Genomic DNA, 16,961 nt, shown 5'->3' on the forward strand with positions numbered 1-16,961 from the left:
CTTTGGTCTTATAATTATTAATTATTCAACAAAAAACTTTTTATTAATTATAACACCCAGCCTTAATTCTTCAGATCCTGTTTTTCATCGCTGCAGGATTTGCACTTTCGCCCCCTTTTTTTTAACCGAAGACGACGGGGGGCATTAGTTTTCCTATTGCTTCCCTGAAATCTTCACCTAGACTAGTGGTTCTAAATCAATGGTACGCGAAAATCTCATAAATGGTACAATTTAAATTATGTATTAAGATTTAAGATATTACGTTTTGCGACACGCGTACGATAATAACTTAGCCCAGTTATAGCACTACCAAAGGTGTGAAGCCCGTATATATTTATTTTATACCTATGAAGATCAGGATTTTCTTTCAAGTGGTTGGCTATGCGAACGTTTTAAAAATGTGTAGGTTGTACTGGGATAGAAGAAGGCTGAGAACCGCTTACCTGTATGATAAATATTGTCAGATAAAATATTCAAAACGTATGTTGAATAATCATGTTTTTATTAATATGATAATATTTAAAAATATTAAATATCCTGTTTAGGTTCTGCAATCATTGGATGACCGTATTTGATAAATAAATAAAAATGAAATAAAATTTAGTTATTCATAATAATTAGGTAGGTATATAATATTCAAATTATGTAATAATTGTAATAGCTAATAATTTGTTAGTAATAAAGTAACTGTCTGTATAACATAGTATGATCATTATCATCACATCATTAATATTAAACATTTTTATTTGTATACACAAATATCTAAGGCGGGTTTGTATAAAAACTATATTATAATATATTGTCATTCATGCATTTATTAATGCAATGGCGCCTAAGGTAGCTATATTTCACCAACTGGTTCAATTTATAAAACCATAAACACACAACTAGTACATTTCAATAAATACCATAATATATTCCATATTATAACTCATAATAGTTATTATTATCAACAGTAAAGTTAATTATTCCAACCCATGATTTTTCTATTGAACCGAATGAATGTTCGGCGCCTCTGCAGTGATTGTTTTGTATACTTCATTGGAACGAAATATATTTGCCTTAAACATAATATTATACTTATCGTACTACCTATAATATGATCAATATAATAATAAATACAGCCACCTAACCACCTTACCTAATCTGGTAAACCTAAAACCCAATAGTGTATTGTATTCCGCGTATCGAAACGTTTTATTCCGTTGGCACCTCGCACACAGCCTTGCAACAGTGCAGTAGTGTCCACGTCAATACAAAAAAAGTGTAAGTGGATGTCGCTCTGCTGTACAGTAGGTTTTAAGTGGGTCGATGTATAATGGATTGTATTAAACTTGAATTCAATGATATAATATCATTGTTTAAGAAAAACGGTTCTGAGTGGAGACGATTTGTCAGTCTGTATGTTTATATTGTTGTAATTTATTATAGCCTGTAAGTTGAATTAATATTATAATATTTTTATTATTTTTATTCGTTGCTATGGCAATAAGCAAAGCGTTAGAAATTAAAATCCCATTTTTAGCGGTTTTTCGTAATTTATCGGTAGTTTTCCCGTGGCATTAAATAACTATTGAGGAAATCGAAAAATCACCTCTCCAAAGTACCATCTTGATCCAATTTGCCAAAAGATAAGATACTGTATATTATGTTAAAATCAAAGCAGTCCTTCTGGTAGAAATTTTTTATACAAGATAAAAAAATATACACCATTGTAAAACCTCTAGCTTCTTCGCTCCGCTCATAATCTAAAAATAACAGGTGCATCTGAAAATATATAATATTATTATCATCGTAAAGCGTATGGGCCTACCCTATACAGATTTCGTACACCCGTCTCCACAGTAGTTATTGCGGTGCACCTCCGCTGTGGAGGGACAAAAGAAAACGCGATTGTATTAAAATATCATATTATAATTATAATAACAACAATAATAATAATAATAATAATAATAATAATAATGTGCCTGCCTACCGTGCAGGCGCCAAGGCGTATTGCGCCTAATTGAGATACCTTTGACGGCGTGTGGAGGGAAAAGAGTCGCGCCATAGCGTGCGGCGTTAGTGTCGCACGCGTCGGGGAAAACCTCTTTAGAAGAGGTACCACGTACACGCGTGCGGAAAGCAGTTGTAAGCAGTTGGCTGACCGACAGCGACGGGGACGTTTGTCGTGCGGTGTAGTCATGCCCGTCCGGTGCTGAACGATCGATGTGCGGTCCACGTGGGTTTTTGCGTAAATTAAAAACGACGATGTCGACATTAATTATTTTCCGTCCGATGGCGGACGTTCACGCCATATTGTTTTGATCGCAAAAAAAAAAAAAATAATAACAATAAAAACGGAAAACAGTTATCGCATTTTTAATATAAAAAAAAAAACAACAACAGAACGATATTACTCTCGTTTGAATTTGATCGAGTTTTAATTCTATCAGAAAGTTTTCTTACATCGTGATATTAACTTCCTACCGAATATTTTGTCGACCGTTGATTAAATTTCGTTAAAACCAACGATGTAGTATTATTATAGTCCACTCACTGACGTTTATAAATATTTTATTGCTATACTATTATATTATCTTATTACGCAATTAAAACTGAGTTATTTAGTGAAGAATTTAATTTTAAAATTATTTAAATTCAATAAAACGGTTATTAGCAGCATCATTCGAATACAATTATGCGGATGTACTGCCAATGGCATATCCTCTAGCAGTCGATGAAATAGCTGGCTAATATAATGACGACGACCTAAATTTTTATTTACGACTATAATAGATGAAAACTACTTTGAATTATTCATTCTGAGGCACTGCTATACTACATAGGTAAGGAAAAAATTATGGACATAATTAAATATATAACATTATAATTATATTATTAAAAATTACGTGGACATGTTTTACGTTATTTTTCTCACGTTCGTCTGTTGTAGATTAATTTGTGGTTGTAAGCCTTACGAATTGTACCTACAACCATTATGTCTTAAATGCTTATAAATACTGGTATCGTGTTTTAGAAATAAGCAATAATGTAGACTAGAATTTATTAGAATTGTATAGTAATCAACCATAATTTGGAACCTAATTTTACCAAATTCATTATTTTAGTATTTTATTCGATTCAGTATTATTTTATTTGAGTTGCTAAATTTATCTCAAAAATGTGTTATACTACTTTTACTAAGCATCCTATTTGTGTTATATCTCTAAACTGTATTTTTACAAAAGCTGATTTATTCATTAACTAAAATTAAATAATACTTAACTTGACGTTAGGGCCTCAAATTAGCTAATATCAAGTTAGTAATAGCTCATTAGAATAAAGTTTAATACATAGATGTTAATACATTTTTCCATCCATCTTGTGTAGGTATTATACACTTAAATTTTAATGTAAGAATATTGATTACATACAATTCAAATGATACCTACTCCACATGAAACATTTCCAATATTTTTAATTAGGTAGTTAGGTACCTACCTTAAAAAGCGTTTCATTGATCAACCATTTAATTTAAAATTAAACATCTCATTCTTAACAAATAAAACTAAGACAAATGTATAAAATGTTTGAAAACAAAATATTTAAAAAAAAAAAAATCAAAACCCCGAAAATAAACAGGAACATTATTGCCAAAATGTTTTAAACTTTTTTAAATGGAGGTATTTCAAGTATTTTTGAAATTAAAAACATTTATAATAATTATAACATAATATACAGAGATTCCAAACGCTGGCTTAGTATGCACTTGTTTATATTTTTACTATTTTTTGCTCGAAATGGTTGACATTCATTTATCATGCCAACAGTGCAAACGAACTTATAAAATGTAAATCAAAAAACGCGCGTGTAACACGCTGCGTACTATTATACGCGTGGCTCTAAAATGGACCTTAGGACCTATTTTAGAAAAGGTTTCATTGTTGTAAATATGTTGGTTATGTATATTTTAACTTTAAATCTTAATTCCGGGTGAATCAAGTTGTTTTATTTTTATTCACAATTTATATTAAAAGCTCTTTCAACTTCGTAACACGACATAAGCATTACCACTATACTAGTATTGTACTACCGTATATACGTATACTACATATACCTATTACAGTATATTTACTGAGAGTAGAATACACATGGTACCTAATCGTTTTCTTGAATGTGGTGATTTATTATTAATTGAGATGAGTGCTTACCATCAATGTTTCAGTATGATTCGGTTTTTTTTTTCTATAGATATTTAACGTGATGTTAGGCCAATTGAACTATATATTTAGCCATATAGGTACTCCTAAAGTAACGAAAACCGTTAGTTAATATGTATTTTTAAAACCATTGTGGAGTATTCATTTTTTAGATTTTTTATTTCTGACTTTAAATACTTTAAAGGTGGTAGTCGGTAAGTATATTATTTTATTACAAATTGGTTCCTATTTGAATATAATAAAACTTACGGTTATTTTTGATTATTTAGTGGATTATTATGACTTATGCGTAGTCTTTTTATTTAAATTTCCGTCAATTTGCTTTTAAATTATTTAAAACGTGTAATTTAAGGTAGGTAGGTACTAAAAGTTGTAATATTCATCCGAGTTTAATAATCATAATATAATGTTCTAATTATGTTGATACATTTCAACTACTTATGAAATATATACATATGCAACTGAAATGTTTTAAAGTTAAATTTGTCCATAGAGTTCATCTGCGTTGATCAACTTCATTATTTAAACAGTGGGTACAACCTTTATTTGCCGACACTGAAACTCAGCTAAAAAGTTTTCATATGTAAAGCTCCTGATGTTTTGTTTCCATTTTTAAAATGCGTTTGAAGCTTACATTGACAGTTTTTTAATTTTTGTTGATATAGCTTAACATAAAAAAATTATCATGTTATAAATAAATAACTGTTTGGTTACTAGTAAAAATTTGAACAACACTTAGTTTTTAAAACTTTGAGACATAGAACTAGTTTTAACCATGACGTTATTTAGAATGTTAAGTATATAAAACACTAACTATAACTGAATTATAAGGGATTAATTTCACTATATGAATAAAATTTAAAATAAACCACATTAAATTCAGAACTGGTTTTCCGATATTTGTATTAAAATCTGGAACTTAATTTTATTGTTAATGTGGGTATATATTGTATAACTTGTTTGTTAGAATTTATTTGTAAATTAAAAGTAGTTTATAGACAATTTTAAAACGTCAATCGAGCATGACATTTCTTTTTGTGGCCAATCTATAAAAATAATACCTTTATAAAATATTTTATAACATTAAAGTAACCATAAATTATATGATGCTGAATAGTTGGCAGACGGCCAGACGATATTGTTGTTTTGATGGTTGAAGTAGTCTGTGTGCGAAAAAAAACTTGTTTTACCAGAATGAATATATTAGAATTCCTTTAACTTAAGAGTATTTCAACTAGTAAAGAAATGTCGTTTAGATAATAATAAAAATAAAATAAATTTGATCGTTTTGTTTACTTTTGACAGACTGTGATCATCATTAAGAATCGACTAATAAATAAATTTTGGTTTAGGTACAAGTGTTTATGTCAACGACAAACAACTAAAATTATAATTGATTATAAAAATATTTTTTATTAAATTTACTATAGGTACCTAGTCATAGTTGTAATATAATATTCAGTCAATTTAACGTATTTGCACTTCTTTCTGCAGGGTTGATTATACAAATCAATTTGTTGTACAAAAGACATTATGGACTAAGATACAAAACATGTTTAGACAAGCAAATGTTTTAACATTTAGATTGGATGTTTGATTTAAAATTTTTAGATTTTTTTATTTCTGAATGATTGTTTTATTTTCTATAACACCCATAAAATGTTTAAGGATATTTCTTCCAGTAAACTATGTTTAACAATACGCTAATAAACTAGGATGTATTGGACCTTTCGTTATAATTTACAGAAATTAAGTAATTACAATTACAGAAATGAAATTGCAATTTTTGTTGTTTTTTTTAATAAGGTTATTTAAATAAATTAGATACCTAATTAAATAAACGACTCATTTTTTAACAACATTGGGGCTGTCTTAGGTCATATTTCGAAGTTCTTAGTGTATATTGCATGCATGCAAGTCTGAGCGCTTTATATCTGAAAATACTGTATATATATTATAATTTGTTTTATTTAGTAAAAACTTTAACTTTAATACACGTCAAAGTGAGTACTGAATTAATAAGTAATAACTCTGCAAATTATAGAAATATTATTACCTATATTAAATAAACGAAATTACAGGGTTACTCAAATTTAAGGGCACAACCAATTTGTTTACTAAACTTAAATAGTAAAGGAAATTGTTTTATGTTGAATTTTTAAAATATAGGTCAGTCTATTAAATAATTTAATTCTAAAATGTTATTTTTCAGTAGATCAAGGAATCACTATGAAAATATAAATATTAAATCTCTTTCGCATAAATCGAATGTACATTATACAGCTATAGTTTTTAAATCAATTTCACGGTCGTTAAATAATAATAATTCAGTATTATACTCGTAATTTAATTATTCGTTGCGGACAAGCAATTTAAACCTAAGGGTTGTAAAATATATTTGTTTAAATTTATCAAAATATAATATCTTCCGAAAATACATTTGGTTACCATAAATGAAATGTTCAATGAGTATAAAAACAAAAAAAGTTGTGAATTATATTGATACGTTTTTGAAACATGTAATTAAAAATATATACTGTTAATAGAAATACCTATTTTTTTGTTATAAAAAGCGTTGACATGGAGTAAGGGTAGGTAGACAGGTTTTTTTAGAAAAAAACATTTTACAAAATACTTAAAATTAAAAAGTTTGGATAATTAGGTTTCATAGAAAATTATAATGGAATAAGTAAATAATTAATACACCTAATTGAATATACTGCATCAAAGAAAGGAATAGAAATTAATTTTGTTCAACAAATGTGGGTGGAACGGGGATTTTTGACATTCAAATGAAATCACACCCGATTTTTGGATAAGAACCATAAATTACGATGTGAATATCATATACAATATATAACAAATATTGAGTAGGTAGGTAATAAGGATTTTTTCGGAGGTTTCATAGAATATTTGAATAGGTATTGAAATAATTGACATAACGCGCATTTACGGTAGGTACAAACAACCCTGCACTGTGTTGACTACCATTTTACCTATACCAACATGTCGGTCGTATTATTTGAAATATATAAGAGCAAAAGTAAAAGGAGCAGAGATATTGTAACTCAACTCTTTTTCTACATGCCGCCGACACCCATATAGTCGTTTATAATATTATTGTAAATATATGAAGGACAGATGTGCTTTTACAGCGTGATTGATGTGCTCATCGACATTATCCTAACGATCGTTATCGACGTTATCGTTATTCCTATTGGCTATTATCTATTTCGTGTGCGGTGCGTATACATACCCGCGTCTATTGTTGTTCTTTGTTTACATGTACACTGGAATAATGTATTTTGTGTATTATATATATATAATATAATATTATGGTACATACACATATAATAATATTATTACTATCATCATTATTATTATTATTATTATTATATCTTTACATCTGCATAATTGATTTAGTTGTTGTCTGTAACGCGTTTATATTGTTTTTAAATGTGTTGATGATAGTCGCGCTAAAGGGTTGGTCGTGTGGACTCAGCCACTATACACGATTTTCTCTGCTATTAATGACGTTACATTATTATAATAATCACTGTCGGTCTCCAACACACAAATATTTATATATATTATATATGTACAGTGTATACACACCACTATATGTTTTATATACGCAACGCACATTATATTATATATACATAAAAGCACACAGTGGGCACAGTACCTACTTGACATCCGAATGCGTGTGCGCGCATACGAGTATATTATTTGTGCGAGTGCTTATGTGTTTGTACCTTTACTATATATTCCAGTACATTTAGTATTATATTATAGTAGCGGCGACTCGCGCCACGTTTTAAATGCAATAATTGTTTATAGGTGTGTATTAATGTGTACTGTGTGTGTGTGCGTGTGTGTGTGTGTGCGGGCGCGTACTTACCACTCACTTTAGAAAACCTCAGAGGGCCCCGCAGCATTGGAGTCTTTAAAGAAGGAAAAAAATCCTTATTGCTGCAACATATAGCTCTTTAAAACCCATCATCATTTTACCCTTTTTCTCCTGGTCGATATAAAGCCATATATGGCCACTCTTTAATCGAGTATCCGACAGCCAGCCAGCCTTATTATTATTATTATTATTATTATTATTACTCTGTGGTATTACACCACTATAGTATAGTTGCAGTAGTAGGTATTATAGTAGCACTGTAGTTTCAGTAGTTAGTAGTTGTAGGTATCGCAGTAGACAGTAGTAATAGTGGCAGCACTAGGGCCAGCATAATTGCTTATATTATCGGTAATAATTGTAGGTTATACCTCTCGGATTTACACCGGTGAATATTAACGCGTACCTAAATTTTACTCGTATGGCAAATAAAAAAAACCCCGTACCTACACGACTACAATACAGGCCAATATGTCACGTATTTTTTTTCATTCATTAATTTGAGTGATGTACGAGTCATTTCGAGATTCATTCGCGTTTATTATTGGAATCACGACGAACACAAACTAGATTTTATCACCTGCTGGGAAACAGTTTTTGAGCCCGGTAGGTATTCAAAACAAGCAGAGACCCTTTTTAAGCCCGGTACCGGAGTTATTGAATCTGTGTTGACTCCCGAATTTGTTTAGATAAATATTATTCAATTTCACATTTTCTGATTTTTAACCTTTTTCATAACATATATGGCCAATTCAACTAGGTATAATATTATACCTTATACATTTTCATATTATATATATTTTAACGAATTTGACTGACGTTATTATATACTAACTACTACATACGTGCATATAATAATAATACATTTATTAAAAACGCTGAGCCGGTACTAAAAGATCTTGATTAGGCAGTTAATTAATTGTTTTATCCCGTTGAACACTAGACCGCATATTGATTTAAAATTATGGAATAAAATATATTTAATTACATTTTGAATAGTAACATCAATATTTTTATTACGATTTGATTATATTAGTTTTTTTTCTTACAACCTCAAAACTTATTTTTATTATTTTCTCAAATAATAAAATAATCAAGATAAAATAAATGTAAATGTATATTTATTATTACTTTTAAAAGTATTTACTGATATTAAAATGTTAGGTACACTCTAAAACCAATAACTGTTGGATTAGGTTTAGAATCGAAAAAATGATATTTACTTTTCTATAGAGTATAGAGTATAATTCATAATATATTGGATAGTGTGGGACAGCGGTGGATACGATGACGAAGCGATCGTCTAGCCGCTTGGGTAGTTTTTTTTACATAATTCTTATATTGTATAATTATTGTTTTTATGGTTTTAATATTACTACTATAAGCTAAACATATAGGTATTTTCCTATTTTCCACCACATAGGTAATGCAAATCTCTTGTAATTCTTTCTGAATTTCTGGATTCACTAATGGTTTGGAGCAAGTAGGTAGTGTTAACATATTCCGTCCCGCAGTCCAGCGAAACCACAAAAAACAATTTAGGTGCTACTATTTTTGGGTAGTATACAAGTTTGAACTCTTTGTTGTCTCATTGTGTTTTTTTTTGAAATTAGACTTCCAAATTTTGACGAACTTGTACATAAACATGTCTAACATTTACCAATCAACTACGCGTATACATACAACAATTATGATACAAATTATAAAGGCTTAACCATTTCCGAGTAAACGTTAAAATGAAACATTAAAATTAGGTTTCAAAATCTTTGTCGTGTTTTTGGATCTGATCGCGTGTCACAGAATTATAAAATTATTCGTCTATTTACGTGTGAGTTCATGCGCGTCCTGCCACCTTTATGGCATTGTTGAATAATATGCAGTTGACATATTATGCGTGTGAGTACGAGTGTTGCAGTGGTAAAAAGGGAATAGGAGACACTGTAATGATAATTATTTACTTCGCCCGTACACGTTTTTTTTTTTTTGATATTGCCTATGTTTAACTCCTCACAAGTATAAATCACGTCTTGACCTGTGTAATCACCCATAAAATACTAAACAGTTAATATATTATTATTATCCAACATGTAACGTTTTTTTTTTATTAAAAGTTTTTATTTACAATCTATATATTATATAAATAATTACAATAATCAAACTTGATAGTTGAAGAAAAAAAAATTACAAGAGGGACGCCATTAGAGGAAATATCCAGTGATATTACTCAGCAGTATGTACAAAAGTTGTAATAAAATTGTCTAGTACTCTAGTCTGAGTTCAAGACTTAATAATATATTTTTATTTTTAATAATTTATTTTTATTACATAAATTAGGTGTAAATAACAGTTAGGTTATGTTACGTTTTAAGTCATTTTTATTTTTACCATTTCATACGGCGTAATATTGGTGAAACAAATTGGGGGTAACACAATGCACTATATTATTTATATAATATTTTTATGATTTTTGTTTTCAATATGCATATTATGACGTTTCGTTTAAGTCATCAACAATTTATATCCAGTACCGCGCGGGTAAAATATTTGATACACCTACCCACATAATATTTAAATTCTAAGTAGGTATAAGAGCTGCGTGCGTCTGAAACCTTAAGATATCACTATATCAGCATATCGTGTCTCCATCAAAACGATAATATTATGTTGCAGACAATGTCATTGGGTTCCATCGTCCTATTAACTGTAGTTTGGTTAGCAATGTCCATGGTATTGACCTGCGAATCGCTCCGTAACAGCGGCAGTCACCGGGGCCGTCATAAATACAAGCGAAGACAATTATATTCCGGAGGAAATATCGGCGACGTGCGCCTCCACCGAGACGACTTGCCACTGCAACATGATCCGTCATTGTTACTGATGGACGACGATAACGAAGCAGCGACTGATGACGCTACGTTTGAGTTGGACAAACCACGTGAGTGTATATTTTATTATTCATATTATTATAAGCGTACAAAAAAAAAAAAAAAGATTTTATTATTAAGATTCGTGTCATTTATAATACGCGGTTAACGGTATAATTTAGATATTTCGGTTTTTTTTTAAAACATTTTAAATTTTAAGTGGAGCGACGACGAATGTATTGGTTTCATAACGATCAGTGTATTTTATTATTATTTATAATATGTCTGTCATCGCGTTTTGAAAATATTAAAAAATGCTTCAATCTTAAACTTTGCGGACAGTGTCTGGTTACAAATTGCAGGTTGTTGGTAGTTGGTTCATTGAAGGTTAGGTTAGGTTATCAAAAATAGAAAATTCACATGACTTTTGGAGTAAACTTTTACTAATGAGGAAAAGAACTTAAACAAATTACGGAAAAAACGGGAATGTTTAGAATCAATTTTGTTTTTGTCTTAATTCAAAGAAACGAATACCGGTAGATACTTGAAACTTTACTTGAAACTTTTACTAAATACGTTATAAGCATTTTCTAGGTATAATACAATATTTAAAACGTTTTGGCTCTATTTGAGTATTTATAGAATATAGACATTTTAAATTGTCAACTGTTAATGCCACGTCTGTTGATTAATATATATTTGTTCATAAGTAATAAGTATAGCTATATTATTATACTGTTTAGTTTAATAATTTAAGAGTGACTTTACTTCAAACTTTCACTAAATACATTATAAGCATTTTCTAGGTATAATAATACAATATTAAAAAAGCGGGGAAGTAAGTAACGCTCTGTTGTACCTACATTAGGTGTCTAGAGAGTCACTGTAATGAATATGTTAAATTTGAATTCAATGATACAAAACCATTGTATACGAAAAAAGATTCTGAATGACGACGGTCTGTCAGCTTATATATTACAAAGTATGTTTTATGATATGATTGTGATTGAAGTAATTTATTTTACTATTAGGCTTTAGTACTACTATTAATGGCTAGTTGTATGGCTCAGTTAGTTAAATTCATTTTTGACAAAAAAATTGCATTTGCAAATGTCATAGTGTGTATAAAATATCATAATATATTGTGAAAGTTCCAAATACCCGCAAATAATATTTTTAAATTACAACGAAATAACTAAAATCGTTATTCTTCGTTTAAATATGTAATTTCGTCCAAATTTGAACATTTTAAATGTCTGTAAAAAATAACCGCGTATATAAATTTTTAGATTTTTTTGTTACAGTAAGAACTACCTACTTATGAGAATACATAATTAGTTAATAAATTGTAATACATTTTTAAATTTTAGATGCACATAAACCATTTTTATGAATTTCTAACTCAAAATATTTTGCTTATTTTTGTGATTTTGATGAATTTTGTCAAAATTATAACTTAAGACGATCATAATAAATTACTGTTGACTTATCCTTAACTTATTTTTATTTATTTCCACTAACAACAATTTATAAGGAACCTTGTATTAAATTTTCAAGATTTTTTACTGAGCGAAACATTTTTTATCGACAATAATTAAAAGAATTAATAAAAATTGAAATTTTCTTATGCCTATAAATAGCTCAAAAATATTCGATATATTTTGAAAATTTTTGCTTATAGAAAATGCTAATATGTACATTCAGTGAACTTTTCATGTATCTATACGGTTATTTTTTTAGAGTTACACCAAAAACAAAATTAATTTTTTCGAAAATTGTATTATGTAAAAATTTTAATTTTTCCTTGATTTTGTGCTTGTTTTTCTTGACGATTTTGAAAAGTGCTGCTAATTTTTTACTTATTACCCCTCACAATACCAAGTACAATCATTTTCCTACCAGAAAAAATGATGAAGTAGAAAATCAAACATTTCTACGGCCCCAAAAGGTGATGACAGACAAAAAAACATTCATCATTGTAAAATGAATACATTCATCGCTTCGTTCAGAATCTAAAATGATGTGTGTTTTTTAGTATTTATAGACATTTGAAATTGTCAACTGTTAATGCCATGTCTCCTGGCTTATATATATTATTACATATGTATAAGTCTGTATAGCTATATTATTCTGTTTATATTAATAATTGAAAAATCTATTATATAATCCTACTATTATAGTTCAAGATGGTTATTTATCTTTAGGTACAGTTAATATTTTTAACAGAAAAAAATGTATTTTTTTCAGTGTAAGTACCTATTTATTATAATGGCTATATATTATACTCCTCGATTGATGTTAAAATAATTTAAAGTAGTTTTAGGTTCTGAGAGAAATGAAGGAAATGTTAAAAAAAAATTGAATAAAAAAGTCACACAAATGTTTTGTTGATTATTCATTGTTATAGTAACATTATGAACGACGACAAAAAAATCATGACATATTGACATATTATACTTAGTATAGTATATTTACATATTATTTATTTTATCTATTCGACAGTTATATCATGGATGCCGAGTGCCAACGTGCAGTTATACATATTTTTACCTTGAATTGCGTATAATTTAGGTATGATTGATATGGACTTGGGTCTAAAATGTTCATACCTCCTGGTGTCTCGAAAATGTTCATCAGGTTTTTGATAAGTCCAAGAAATATAATTTGATAATCATGAAGCATAATTTGTCATTTATTTTAAAATTTCCTTTCTGTGATTTTGCCGCTGTCGTCATACCTATTTGTTTAATTGTGAGATTTTGTGTATTTAATATTATTTAAAATATTAAAGAACTAAACAAAGGATGATTTATTTAACAAATTATATTTAATTTAAACTTAATTATTATTAAGAGTTTAAAAAAATGAGTTGAGCTAAACTGTTATTTAGTAGGTAGGACTACAGGTTTTAAGTGTTTGTTTATTTATTTTTTATTATTATATCACCTCTAAAAAAAACTCAGGACCAAGGATTGTAATGGGACCAATCGATTTCACCAATACTGATACATACTATTAATTTCTTAATTTTATTGAAACCTAATTTTTTATATTTTTAAGCAGTATATTAAATGCTTTTAGATTCGGAGCGGAACGATAAATGTATTGATTTTATAATGATGTTTTTTTCATAAAAAAAAATTTTGTTGTGTTTTTTGCCTTTTGGAGCAGTAAAAATTCTTCAATCTTAATTCTACTACAATATAATCGTTGGTAGTAAAGTAGAATATCTAGTTTTTTATATTTATATTTTATTTTACGCAATGAAATTTTCAAAATATTTACATTGATTTTAAGCTATTTGCTAATGCCTATTTATAATGTATTAATAATCTATTCACACCGATCTTCTGTAAGTTGGTTATAATTCAAAACTAAAATGTTTTTAGCAATAATATACTATGATGTAAACAATAATTATATGGGTACTGTTATAATAATTATTAATATAAAAGAGGTGGTTATATGGCCAAAAATTAATTCAACCAATTGTATTAAGTACTAAAAATAATAAAATATTTTACTACATAAAAGCAATATGAATGTATAAAAAATGAATATACTTTATAATAAAGCCGACGACCCGTCTCCGCTCATTATCGTTTTTCCTATATGCAATGATTTATCATTGAATTCAAATTTCACACATACATAATATTACAGTGACCTACTCAATAACGAGGTACCTACACTCGACTCCTGCTGTACAGAAGAGTGGTTTCCTACTTGACCACTTTTTTTTTTAAATTTAAATATAGCAACAAAAAAACTTGATTATTTCAATGAAGAACACTATGAACACTATTATAATACATCGGTATAGGCATAATATTATGGCCTAATGGTGCGTAAACTATAATACATTCCCGCAGTCTCTGTATGACTCCCAGGACTTCCTACACGTGTCCACGAATTTCTGTCGCATTTTTTTTTGCCCATATCTAATAGGTTACGTACTTTCATAGTAAGAGTGAAATGTTGAAATGTTAGTTTTAAAGAAGTTCTAAGAAAAAACCATCGAGTTTTTGAGTTAACAAACTACAATTTTGGAGAATAAAATAAAGCGTTGTACATTGTTCGAAAAAAGGTCGACTCCATAATGGAGAATCTTAGGCAGATATTGTGTTTCATATTTTAAATTTGTTGTGATAATGAATGTCAAGCAATAATTTGAAAAACGATTGCGATCAGAGCCCGGTTAAAAGTGAAAATCACGCTTTTACTTATTTAATTGTCTTAATTTAATTGTAGTTTTTCTTTGAGTGTATGAAAATAACTGAGCATATCGAATTACGATCTGTTCAAAGTCCCACCCGAAATTGATTATAAACTGACAGATGATTTTACTTAAAACTGTTGGAGCATTTTCCCTACCAGAAAATGTGTTGACAGAAGAAAACGTAAAAAACACCTTGATTGACTTCCGTTTTAATGTTCAGTCTTGACGTGATCTCAAATGCATACCTAATTATAGACGTGATATTTTTAATTGGAGATATTTTTTACTAAAAATATTTTTATATATTATTTTGCCAGGTTTCCGTTGCTTCATCACAATTCATCACATAATAATTTATTAATAATTATACGTAATTGTTGCGTAACATATTCATAGAAAATAATATTTTTCAAAGTTATTCACTAAGTGTATAAACTAGATTTAAAATGAATTCTTTTTTATTTAATAATCCAAAGTGTTTTTAATTTATTTTATTTTATTTAAAAGAGATTTGATCAGATAATTTTGATTTTACTCCTACAATACAATTTTTTTTTCAAAATTATATATTTTCTATAAATTGTAAATTAATTCTTCGTTAATAAGACGGAAACAACGTATTATACGGGTATGACGTCCTCGTAATGATTTCAGACATTTTATCCTTAATATTATATTTTTTTCCCATGCAACGCTAGGTAATAAAATAAAATTATCAACCATGGTTTATAATAATAAGTTTTTGTTATCAAAACATGACTTATACGTCCTAACAAATTATACGAATACTGGTCATTATACGTAGGTAAAATTATATACTTAAGTACTATACTAATTGGTGTATGTAGTAGGAACATACCTATTATATTAGGTATATACGAACAACAAACACGAACTACGATGTAGTATCTACCATTTAGCATGACGTTTATAGAGAATTACAACACGTCAATATAATATAATTCTTGTCCTATTGGCTATTATATGGGCTATAACCATTATTTTTTCGATATCTAAAAAAAATAAACAATGTTAGGTTAAATTAACTATGTTTTTAATAAAACGTAATCTGGATAATGTGAGTTTAACTGAACGATTTTCATTTTTGATTTTATAACTAATATATAATATTATGTTTACCAAATTATTATTGCAAAACTAGGCAAGTTTCCATAGACCGCGGTACTGCATGGAAATTATAATTTCGCAAAGAAGGAACGTTATTTATGTATTCATTAATTTAGTTTTTCATTGATATTGAGTATACTGGTTTCTTTTTGAAAAAAAAATGAATTAGGTATAATGCATATAATATATAGGTGCTCTTCTTTGGCTACTGCGTTCAGTTTATTATTTTGCTGTTTTCCTCAGCCACAGATAACAAAAATACCCATACGTTGAAATGGAGGACGAAAAATATTTTAATTAAATAATATTTTAATGATAGAAGATGGGTACTAAATAATAAATAGTTTGAATCACTTAAATTACAACTCTAATTTATATTTATTGTTTATTACATAATTATTGTTTTTAATTTATATTTTAAAGAAGGAGTAATATCTACCTACAAAATAACCTAACCATAAAAAATTAAATGTATAGAGACTATATTTAGAGGTTATAGACACTGTATAGAAAGCTTTTATAATACCTACATGTTTTTGTCTTATACATTTTAGGTCCCTGATAATAAAAATAAATGTATTCCTGTTCAATATTACATATACATGCAAATAAAATGCAAATCCATGATACATCTATAATAT

At 28.3% G+C, this 16,961-nt stretch overlaps 1 protein-coding gene across 2 annotated transcripts in view; it reads left to right on the forward strand.

The window, feature by feature from the left end:
• The first annotated feature begins 2,108 nt into the window (after positions 1–2,108).
• The window catches only part of LOC132937398 (uncharacterized), a 172,736-nt gene continuing 157,883 nt past the window's right edge, over positions 2,109–16,961 (forward strand). For both annotated transcript variants that reach the window (XM_061004217.1, XM_061004216.1), the window contains exons 1-2: positions 2,109–2,828; positions 10,780–11,044. In XM_061004217.1, coding sequence (XP_060860200.1) covers positions 10,783–11,044 — 262 coding nt within the window. In that variant the 5' untranslated portion in view covers positions 2,109–2,828; positions 10,780–10,782. The remainder of the gene's footprint in view (positions 2,829–10,779; positions 11,045–16,961) is intronic.

This window comes from Metopolophium dirhodum, chromosome 1, assembly GCF_019925205.1.
Source record: "Metopolophium dirhodum isolate CAU chromosome 1, ASM1992520v1, whole genome shotgun sequence".
NCBI lineage: Eukaryota > Metazoa > Arthropoda > Insecta > Hemiptera > Aphididae > Metopolophium > Metopolophium dirhodum.